This window comes from Pleurodeles waltl, chromosome 12 (assembly GCF_031143425.1).
Source record: "Pleurodeles waltl isolate 20211129_DDA chromosome 12, aPleWal1.hap1.20221129, whole genome shotgun sequence".
Classification (NCBI taxonomy): Eukaryota; Metazoa; Chordata; class Amphibia; order Caudata; family Salamandridae; genus Pleurodeles; species Pleurodeles waltl.
Genome location: NC_090451.1, coordinates 538299202 through 538311159, shown reverse-complemented (window position 1 = coordinate 538311159; position 11958 = coordinate 538299202). Strand labels below are relative to the sequence as shown.

Here is an 11958-nt window from a genome sequence, read left to right as displayed (position 1 = left end):
GAAAAATATTCTTTATTTTAAACAGACGAACAGGAAAGACACTTAATTGAACATGCATACCTTCCCAGAGTAAAAAAACGGTTATTTCAGAAAATACATCATCATAAGTAAACGGGGTAAAAGCAGTAAACCTTTTTCACATTGCATTCTCATCTCTGGGGTACCTGATCCTAAAGCTTGAAAATATAAAAGCGCATAACATACCATATTGTCAAACCTACTACAGACATCGCATAGACACTTTTTTATTTTTGTTACAAAGTTCATTATTTTCAGTACTATTTCACTATGCAGGTTCTTCCCCAGGCCTCAGATCCAGACTAACTGAGGCCATTAGTGTTTAACTTGTATTAAAAGACCTCAGTATAGCACCACTTGCTTAAATGAAAAATGAGAGCTGGCTGGAGGGAGTAACTACGCTCAATACCATTCAATAGTCGATATTTGTACATCACCACTGTAGCTTTTCTCTTTACAGTTTGTCAGATGTATCCTTTTTAATTCAGTACAAAAGCATCAACGTATTCCACATTTCAGTTTACTTGTAAAATCAGATTTCCGGTTACGCTCGTTTTGATGTTCAGGCCTGGTCTGTGCCAGCACTTATGCCACGTTGAGATCATTTTCAGTGCTTATGGTCACTTTAGAGCCATTTTTCCCTCACCGTCCTGCACTCTCCTAACGATGCCATGGAAGCACTTATATTACAGTGCTCTAGGGAGCAGTGTCCACAACTGCGTCTGAAATTATGATGCAGACGTAGCGTAGCGCTGAATCTTAGCATTGCTGGACTAGCGTAAAAAATGTTAAGGGTGGGGGGGGGTCACCGAAAACACAGAGGGCCTGATTCTAACTTTGGAGGATGGTGTTAAACCGTCCCAAAAGTGGCGGATATACCACCTACCATATTACGAGTCCATTATATCCTATGGAACTCGTAATAGGGTAGGTGGTATATCCGCCACTTTTGGGACGGTTTAACACCGTCCTCCAGAGTTAGAATCAGGCCCAGAGTCTCTGTAACGTCTGCCCTGAGCAGGCATTGAAAAAAGATACTGTGACGGCACAGAATAGCACAGTGAAATATTGTAGATTTCACTGCGCCATTCCTGCGTGGCTTTTTTTTGGGGGGGGGCAGTGGGGGGACCTACCTTGCATACATTATACCTGGTGAAGGTATAATGTGGCGCAAGGGTTTACAAACTGGCACAATGGTGCTATTGCGCCAGTTTGTGAATGCGGGTGGGGGACTGATCTGCGATGCCTTAGCCTTAAAAAAAAACCAAATTACACTACAGCAGCACAAGGGACTTGTATATGAGCCTCTTTGCCCCACCACGCTTCAGAAAAGGAGTCAGCAGCAGAGATGAATTCAATGTATCAGCCGGGCCTCATTAGAGTGCGTCAGGCACAAAACCTATCCACACGGAATGAGTTGCATATAGAAGAAACTCCATTGATTTTGACTATTGGGAGAGTGCTGAACTGGATGGGCCCAAGTTGTCTTTCTGCTTTCCTGTTCTAACTTAGAGTAGTTACCATGTAAAGTTATTATCTTAGATATCCCTGCTGCCTTACATGATTGTATGTCCAGCAGCAATTTAAAAACACACAAAGAACTGAATACACACCTAGATATATAATGTCTCTTCTTAGAATGCAGGCCTGTTCATTATAGAGTATAAAGTACTGCGGTACAATGATAGTCCACAAAACAATTCTGTTTGCAGATTTTAAAGGGTGGACTGGGTGAGCATCTTCAATGGACCATAGTTTTTATGTAATTCAGGAGGAGGGTTCTTTGGGAAAGCTAACTCAATGGAGAAAAAGCCGCTTGCGCTTCTAAAAAAAACTGTATTTTGGCATCCTTCAGGAAACGGACTCTGTGAACTAAGAGTTTCTATGCCCGCAAGGCAACAATTGGTGTACTGGACTCAGGTACCACTGAATCCATTCTACCACTACAGTACACTCTCTACAGTGTCATAGTGGTAGGAGCAAAGACCTGATAGATCACAGGATGCTTTCGTCTGTATTTTATACTACAGTGGTGCTGCTGAAGTCATGAAAATTCGGAACAAACTCATTCAATTTCAACAAACTTTTGCAATTATTTTAAACTGAGAAACAGACTCAGTAGTCCAAAAGCCCATTGTTCCCCAATTGGACATTAGTTTAGGGATCCACCTCCATCACTTTCTGTATATCAGACCTTGCAGTGACGGATAAACAAGGCACTGGCCACACCAGGCTTGCTGAGATAGGCCCCCTGTTTGAGAAGACTCGCTCTATATGCAACAATAAACCTGTGGACCACGGAGATGACCATAGTGTTTTATAAAGGCTGTCAAATAATTGTCCACAAAGGGTGGTTTTTTATACCTTTTCTGTAAAGTTGATGTCTGAGTTTCAAGGACTGGTGCAGATGTTTCTGGAGTGCAGACCAGTTGCTTTGAGTGTCCATCCAATGAGAATCTCTCATCTGAATTGAATAAGACTAATTAAAGTGGATTGATTGGTTGCATCTGGCCAGGTATTGTGGTGAGGATTCCTACACCAGAATCTCTTGTGCAGGGTGCATAGGGCTTTTAATTTTTATCATTTCATCCACTGTGGAAGATGGAATGTTAAGGAAGCATGTCCATGTGTGTTGAGATTGTTGCAGTATTTGAGTGCCTTTGTGTGTCAACTGCAATGTTTTGGCCTGCATTTTAAATATGTCCATTTATAGGATATTGGAGATTAGCCTTTGGATGATCAGTAACGACTGAAGACGTGATAAGCTTCATACTTTAATTCTTAAATTTAAACAGAGTTGTGGCTTCTTTTGTAGCAGTGTAAAGTCACTTTAGTTTTTGGGGTATCCAACAACATGAACATTCTCTCCTCTTCCTTCTTTCACGTTAGAATGCGGTCTCCACAAACAACACCTTAGGTTGCAGTTGCTTTTCTCTGAAAAGTGCTCAGCCTCCACAGGTTTAAAGTACGATTCATGACAAATTCATGAGATTCATCATTTTCCCAGTACTGGGGCTAACAGAACCAGCATTCTGAGACCGGGAGAAGGCAACATGAACATCTGCTAAAGATCAGTTAGGACTTGTAAGACCATTGCAGCATTATCAGAGTATTAATTGTGAGAAAGATAATCGAGATCAAGCAGCAAATTTAGAGGTTGTGAGTTTTTGTCATGAATAAACTTCCTAAAATAAGGAATCACAAGAGAAATATAATTTACCAGAGTCGTCTCTCCACTGGAGAACTCTAGGATATACGTTTAGTCTTATAGAGACTTCTTTCATTGACCTCTGATCCTGCTAATGTCAGTCGGCTTATTTGGCCAAGCAATACTGCCCTGAGAAGTGTGGAAGGGACTGGAGTATTCCAAAAATAGGCCAGTAGCTCTGTGGGTATTTGCGAATCTGTCTGATAAACAAGGAGGTGCTACTTGTAGGACTTGTCATTATGGACATAGTACATTTGTAAAGGAAGGATTTGCATGATAATCATCATTTTTTTCTAGAGGTTTTACCACTGGGCCAGGCTATGGGGCACCATGATCCTTGTCCTGTGTATTTGATGATGGAATGCCCTTAAATGATCTATTACTGATTCAACTGTGAGCACTGCTAAGCAGGGCGACCAAATAACATAGAAATAGCTTTTGAATACTAATTTCTATGCAGTGGCTATCCTCTATGGACCTCTCTTTGAGAGAGAGAACTATTTGAGGGGCAAGAATGTCCTGTGAGCAATTGTGGTTCCAAGTACATTCAGGAGCTTTGTCTCAGACCTTTGGAGACTCAGTAAAATGGAATACAGTTGTTATCCAAGATTAAGTCGAATTGGGGTTTATATGCACAAAAAAAGGTCAACACCATATTCTTTACCAAGAAAGAAACTATTACAAAAACTCCGCAGCTTAGAAAACCAAATATCTGGGGGAAAGTAATTTACTCTTTTTTACCAGGCAGGAAAAGCAATGTTTTGATTATTATAACAGGGGTTGGGGGGGAATGATAAAAGATGCATCTGAATGTGTGCACTGCAAGCAAGTTTGTCTAGCCACATTTAACTGCAGGACGTATTAGCAGTCTTGGTGCTGTCACCCCTTAGTGTACAAATGAGTGCAGCTTTGTCATGCTTGTCTAAACCTATCTAAACCAATGTACAGGCACCCATGTTGTCTAGATACCAACAACTATTTTCAAATGTCTAGCCATTGCAACCCTTAATACCATTAATAATTTTTTGATTCACTTTCTGCTGGTCTTCATCATTGGCCGGTTTGTTTTTTGAATTCCACACAAAAGGGAAACCATGTGTTACCAAGAAATGTTCCAATTACTTGCCTGAACTTATTTCTGTGAGGTGTGCCACCTCCCCTACAGGCACCACGTGACCTAAGTTTATGAAAAAGTTAATCTACCCCCTCCCATAATGTCCCTTACCACTCCTCCCACTAGGGGGGGTGCATAAAGGGATGCTTATCTGATGATACAGTCTATCCTCCACAAATTCTAAAGAATAAATTGTTAACAGGAGAGGAAAGGTGGAATGTAGGGACTGGGACAAGGAAGGATAATTGGGGCCATCAAAATTATGGTAAACATTAACTCCACAAATCCACCAAACCTCAGTCCTTTCTTTTGCGAGGATTTGCCATAGCAGTATTTCACAACTAGATCACAACACAGAACAGATTCTCCATAATGCAACAGATCTACCTACAGCATACACAAAAGAAATCTAGTTAGGCAGCAAAGCTGACAATAACATTGATCCAAAGTCTGTAGCTCTTTGATCCATCACATCCAAACAGTACTGAGGAACAATGTAGAAAGTGTTATCCAAGTATAATCACAGCAAGTATTTTGCAGGGTCATCCACCAGCTTCTGCCCAGGAGCCTGTCATCCCAGGAGTGCACTAATACTGATTTGGCCAGGTGGGGAAAAAAACTAAAATGTGTAGGTCAGAGAAATTAACAACTTGACCCTGCAACATAACTAGGAAGGAGAAGCTTTACATTAACAACACAAAATACAAAAAAATAACAAGAGTATCACTAGCCTAAGAGCTTTATTATGAGCCTATAGATAGGTCTAGTCAAACCCTGACCATGCCAAGCTTCTCACTCTGGGAAGAAGGGTTAGGGGGGCAAAGAAGGGAAACTTAGATATCTGTCTACATGAAATTAAGACACTACATTAGGTTGATATCCTGAACACATATGTAATCAGTCTGTCTAGAAAGATTTGTAAATAAGAAGTCCAAACCAACATAAAAAGGCCAGTTCACCCAGCCATTATGCTGAAATGATTCAGATCAAAAAGAAAGATTTCATAGTTAAAAATGTTAGATCCACATCCTCCAAAGAGTAAACGAAGGAAGCTGCAGAGCCTTGATAGTTATGGGAAGATTATATAAAGGTACTACTGACTTTACTGATCTTTTATAGCAAGACATCTTGAAAAAGTACACACAGTTTTTACTGTTAAACATTGAAAGCCGAGCGGACATTACCAGATCAAAAATAAATCATCCAGAAGAAACTGAAAAACTCATTTTGATTAAAAAATTGCAAGGACTGAAAATTGTGGGTCGACACCAGGACGAAAAAGCCAGTTATAATCATAGTCTTAAGTGTTTAAACTCTGCAAGACTTCTAAATAAGAGGCAGCTAAAATGGAGGAAGGGCCTGACTTTCACAGCCCCCTACTTTCAGCCTTCCAACACACAGATTAAGTGGCAGGTAGGATAAGAGAGACAGGAGAGGACTCTACATAGAAAAGTTTTCCAAAGGAAGGAGCCACTTGGGATATACATTCGGGGGCCTTATAAGTGGAAACCACCCGATGTCAGGGAAAAAGGGAGCAATTACTTTGACTACTGTATTTTCCCTGCGGAGTCCAGCAAAGAACTTGGCTATGAGGGGCAAAAGGGGTAAAGACAAAGCCCATATCTCCAGAAACCTTGAAACGAAGCAAGGTAATAGGCTATTGCTGGAGTTTGCTAAGGAATCCATCCGAGGAGACCTGAAACTCAAGCATGTCTCAGAAGAACACTTGGGGCAAGAATCATAGCCGAAGAGAGACAGTCTCCCACTGGTCCTCGAGAAAGTGATAGATGCTCAGCATAGTAAGAACTGGTGTTAAGGTTCAGAAAAGGAGGAATCTAAATTAACACTGCTTTGACCTTGTAAAACAGAAGACTACAACGCCATGACATTTGCACTAGAGCATATTGTTAGAGCCAGCAGGCAAATCCATTTTATGGAACTCAAAGGCTGAATAAACTAAAAAGGCGATTCGTTGAAATAAGCATCTCGAGGATCAACCCTGTTTAGAGATCAATTGGAAGAGCTTTTGAGGAGGACCTTTAAGAATCAGAAATCTGCCCTGATCTTCCAAAGTCAGCCTAAGATTGGGAAACCTTTCTGGTACAGTTCTCTTAGACCTTAGCAGAGGCAATTCTATCCCCCAGCTTCGATATCAGTCTTTATTTTTACATGGTCAAAGCAAAGGTAGTTCAGATTCCTCCTCTTCTGATGTACTCAAAGCCATGACATTTGCACCACAGGTTACAGCAAAAAGGAATGTGGCCTGACTGCACAGGATTAGCAACTTCTAAAACCCTTTAACAAATTCCTCTGAGGCCTAAATAGCATGAAGGCTATCTCTAAATGAAACATTTAGTCCAGTGTAACTTTTATTAAGAGCTGATTCCATCTGCCTCTATATCTGACGAACCTCGGGCCACATTAGCCAACATATGATCCAGAATTAGGGAAAAAGATAGATCCAGCAAGTGGACAGAGTTCAGCAAGAAATGTGGACCAGGTTGCTTTGTTAGGATTTTATCAATCACGTAACAGCAAATCTTTAAGGTCTTGGTTAACAAATAGTGTTCATATCTTGCAGAGGGTCAGGATAAAACCCTAGAAAGGAGTTGAAGCTTTTCAAGCAGACACTGATGAAAAAGAGGAAGAAGGATCATCTACAGGAAGTTTTGTCTAGCAAAGTAGCCTCTTTGGCTCACTGTTGGACCACAATCAGGGAAGCAATCAGAGGCTGAATTTGGTTCTCAGGATTTCAGCGAGAAAAACAGGCTCAATACTCCCACTGTTTCACCACCGTCACTTTTACCTCTAAAGGTATGATTGTAATTAGAGTAATGTTTACACAGCACCACGATTCCCTTTGGACCATAACATGCAGGGACATGGAATACCAGCCACTAAATACAGCCCAGCACAGAACCCTGGTGTAGCTAGTTTACTCTTTTACTGCATTCTAGCAAAATAAAAGAAGGCAACTTTCACTACAGAAACTGTCCAGCGGACGGTCAGTGAGAGCAGAACACTAAGTTAAGAAAGGCTACTTCATCAGGACTATCTTCAAAAGACACAAGCTTCTAGTAAAGACTGAGAAACTTCATAAAACACCATAAAATGCACTTAAATATATACAAATTGTACTTTACATTTAGTTCCCCAAGCAATCCAAATAAGACAGTGGCCCTGCAAGGCTTATCTAAGGAATCTGCTTTCTAAATATTATTAAACCTAGCAATGTGCTAATATAGGGCACAGCCACCACATGTTTTGCACCCCTATTTTACTATTTTACTTGCCACACAGGAGGGAAAAGAGGCAAAGGAATGGTAGTGGAGGTGGTGATGGAACCATACATTTCCCTCAAAATCTGCAATAGTTTCTGATATTTGATCAGAAACAGATGAACCCTTTGCAGAGCATGGAGTTTGAACCTTGACTTTCTTCCGGCAGACCAGGCAGTTCTCTTCTATACTTCCAAGGGCCTTTGCAATCTTTTGATACACAAACTCATCTAGGAATCAGGGTCCAACCCAGCCAAGACCCACACAACCTGCAGCGCAGACACAAAAACAGGTTGTGTTACAAGATGATGTTCCAATTATGGGACCTGCTTGTGGGAGGAGTCTGAAGGGAAATTAGTGGAGAAGGTAAGTCCCTTCCCCACACTCTCTCTTAGCTAGGACATTTCTGGCAAGAAAGTGACAATTCACAGAAGTAAGGAGGGGGGGGGGGGGGGGAAGAGCAGGGTTCAGAAGGTAATGTACAGCAGAGAAAGTTTGTAATCTCAACCATCTCCTTAGTGGTCAAAATACTATTATGACAGTCTGTTCTCTCTGGTTAGGGGTTGAGGCCAATAAGCAGAGTAAATATTCCAGTGTTGTTGTCTTCGGACGACACAGTTTTAATGTCTTGCACGCTTAAAACCCTAAGAAAGTTAGTAGACTCTTTTGTAAATTTATGGCTGTTCTGGATTTATCAACTAATGTTAACAAATCTCATATCACAGTGTGTTGCCCTAAATAGTACAGGGTTACCTCACTAACTTGTGGAAACAAACATTTAACTAGTGTGCACAATTTACCGTATTCAGGAATTGCGTTTAATTCTTTGGGCATGTGAGGTTTCCATATTTCCTGATCAAAACTACCCTATGTAGGGCAAAAGGAGCACTTTTGAACATTCTGTGGCCTAGTGGTCTCAAGGCCCTATCTCCCGTCTTGTCTAAATAGAAGTCTCAGTGTGTTCCGATAGCTAGTTATGGCGCAGGAGTTTGGGAGATTCAAAAAGCCATCCCCTGCAGGTTGAGGAAAATCTCCTGGGTGGGCGAATGTTGCTTCTACCACCTAGGAACATGCACTTTTTCATAAGGAGATTGGTTTGCTGTACCTGGAAAATCCTATCAAACAGGTCCCCATCTTGCTAGGGCCTTCGATTTCAACCAACCCTGAGGCAACTCTGAATAGAGTTATTAAGTAGTGTTTACTGCAAGATAAGAAAGCACTTATCCCGTGGCTTGCATGGATTGATTCATCCCTAAAAGCTCTTGGTCACCCGGAGCTATTCACTCGCCATCTCTCATAAATAAAGATATTAAGTCAGTGAAAATGTGTTTTTTAATGGGAAGAAGACAAACTCTGAGGCAGAGCACTTAAAGAGGTAAAACTACAGTGTAGTGTTACTTTAGCTTGTAATAAACAGATTGTCCGGAGCTGTATCTATTGTAGCCAGTGGACACAACAGAAAAGGTCGCTTTTGTTCCGTTTTAGGGTAGGAACTGTCCATCATCTGTTTAGGTTCCCCTTGGAATTCAGTACTATATCATCCTTGGGTGCCTGCCTGTGTGACAGTACTTCTGAGCAAACCTTGCTTCATTTCTTTTTCTGTCAATTTTATGTAATCCTAACCAAACAATTTCTGAAACCGTTATTAAAGAAATTAAACCTTGCTTCAATGCAGGGTGGCTCTTCGTTATTTGCACCTGTTAAGCAGTAAGGAGATTTGGCACAGAGTGGGCTCTTGCCTGAAAAAAGCTTTGTTTACGCTTTTACCTTTGTTTGAGTATTTTGTTTTGGTATATATATTCTGTAAGTGATTAATTTATTGTATTGATCTTATTGTTTTGTGTTGTACCTTGCTTTTATGCATACACTCGGGTATGTGAATAAACAATTAATTGATTTGTCAACGATTAATGAAACCAATTACAAACGCATATCACATGTTATGACAGTTTAGACTTTGTAGATTTGGATCAAGTGACACTCAAAGCATTTGACTCATTCACTGCAGGACTATGACCCTATGAGGTACTAAAGGAATGATGCTGTTGTCAGGTTTTTATGACAGGACATCAGATTGAGAAGAGAGCAGATTTCAGTAAGAAGGTAATTTCATAGATGGTGACTCTATATTGCAAATGAACACAGAATGTCTACAGACTCTAGAGGTCTAGCTCAGCAACTGTGACAGGCTGAACAGTGGACAAAATAAATATATCTAATTTCTCTGAATTTAGGAAATACTTCTCCAAGAGTGAACACACCAGACTTGGCCTGTGCCAGGGACTCCATTAAATAAATACTTTAAAAATATACTCTTAGCGAGAACATTCTGTCGCTTAATATGCAATGACGCATCATGGTGTGAAATAAAAACCTCTGTCTGCCACTCACAAAATACTACTGTGATTTTTTTTTGTAGATCTGTCCACCTCATTGACTGCTTGAACATTCAGTCACAGTCCAAGGCAAACAGCATCTACAATTTCTTTAGCGAAGTATGTGTTCCATTCTTAGGAAATCACAAACATGCCTAAAGCATGCAAGCAAAGCAATACTCCCTGGTCTTTACCTGCCTATTATCACTTCTTAAAGAAGAAGCAGGTAAGGAGAGCAGTAAAACCTCCACATGAGATCTGGCCTGCACACAATGCAACATTGTGACCTTAATTCAATTAGACAGCCTCTTCCAAAAGGATTAGAACCGGTCCAGCCTTTAGATTAGATGACACCATCCATATCACCTGGGTGACGATAGCACTCTAAAACTCACTTAGATGTGATCATCCTTCCAGGCCATGCCTGTAGAAGTAAACCACAATGCAGGGGGAGTCTCTCCCCTCCACTCCTCAACTTGTAGAGTGACACAACATTGCTCAGCAATTACCACTACTACTTAGGAGTGTTACAGAAAATCAAACTGAGCGGTTGATACAATCCCTTACATCCTTATCCGTCTGTAGAATAAGATACTGCCAAAGACAAGCAAGGCATATCTACTCAACTGCATTGCATAGTTTGTCATCAGAGATCATAATGACAAAGAGTGGATGACTATGGCAGTTTCCTTCTATTGGAAACACTGCATATCTATCTATGGCACCAAGAAACAAAGGAAGAGTTGACGTGTCAACTGGAAATGAACAAATCTGTAACAAAACACATCCAAAGTTTCAACAGCCACAGTCACCAAGTAATGAATAAACACACTATGCAAGCAAGTCAACCCAGAAAGCAGAGTTCTACAATAATTATCCAGTGGCAAGATAGTATAGGTATCATGCTAGATTATGATGCTTATTGATAATGTGCCCCATGCCATGATGATGGTGAAGTGGAAGAAACACAGGCTTTAACAGTCCAGTCAACAACGAACAAGTGCTGGTACTCATCGAACCTGAATTAGCAGGCCCACCATACGAATCCGCTGTGAAGCATGCTGGTCGCACTACTGATCAAGAATCTGTTCGGATGAAGACTTTTGGTCTGGAGAAAACTTTGAGGGCCTCTTCAATCTCTGAAAGCTTCTTATCTAGTTCTGTCCTCCGATTCTGAATGCTGAGTGTGTCTGCTCGGACAGGCAGTGTGACTAACTGCTTCAGTAGCTGTGCTTGAGCTGGAAAAAGGAATTTACAGATAAAAAGAGAACGTTTTTACACACAGCATTGATTCTGCAGAGTGACTGTATTTTCAGTTTCATTTGAGAAAATTTACTGTGCTCAGTGAAAATGTCAATACATGTTCTAATGTGCTTATACAGGTTATTGGCATACGCAGACAATCATTGATGTTGAGGTGCATGACTTCATAAGGTCTACATTTCTCCAAGCCACAAACAGCATTTTGATTATCTTTTGGGTGCACAAACACTTCTTTCGAAGTAATGGATAAATAATGGGTCTTATTTGTCAGAAGGTGATTCTTGCTTGAAGAAATAGAGTTAAGGGTATTCAAAGATATTTCTTCTACGGAGTGCCATCCTCTATATTCACAATGTTAATGACAGGGAACATTACAGTGAACTACTGGGAGACGGGATTTGAAAAGGAAAGGGTATTTAAATTACCTTTCTTAACACTGAATAACACATTTGTCACTCAGTCCATGCTTCTTAGGTTAGTGATACTCTGCAGACGATGCAAACAGATTTACTTCAATGATTTGCTGGCCTCCGTAAAAAAACATAATAAATCCTTGTTCTTTCTGCTTTGATTTATCAACAGGAGACACTTATGGCCTCACACCTTAGGACTGGTGAAAATGTTGATTAATAAATATATTAATCAAAATTTCCTTTTTTAACAACACCCACATACACCCTCAACATCTGATTAGGTTTCTAT

At 40.6% G+C, this 11958-nt stretch overlaps 1 protein-coding gene across 3 annotated transcripts in view; it reads right to left on the bottom strand.

Moving 5' to 3' along the window:
- Positions 1-991: 991 nt before the first annotated feature.
- Positions 992-11958, bottom strand: part of ENKD1 (enkurin domain containing 1) — a 127692-nt gene continuing 116725 nt past the window's right edge. For all 3 annotated transcript variants that reach the window (XM_069217562.1, XM_069217564.1, XM_069217563.1), the window contains exon 8: positions 992-11231. In XM_069217562.1, the coding sequence (XP_069073663.1) occupies positions 11071-11231 (161 nt within the window). In that variant the 3' untranslated portion in view covers positions 992-11070. The remainder of the gene's footprint in view (positions 11232-11958) is intronic.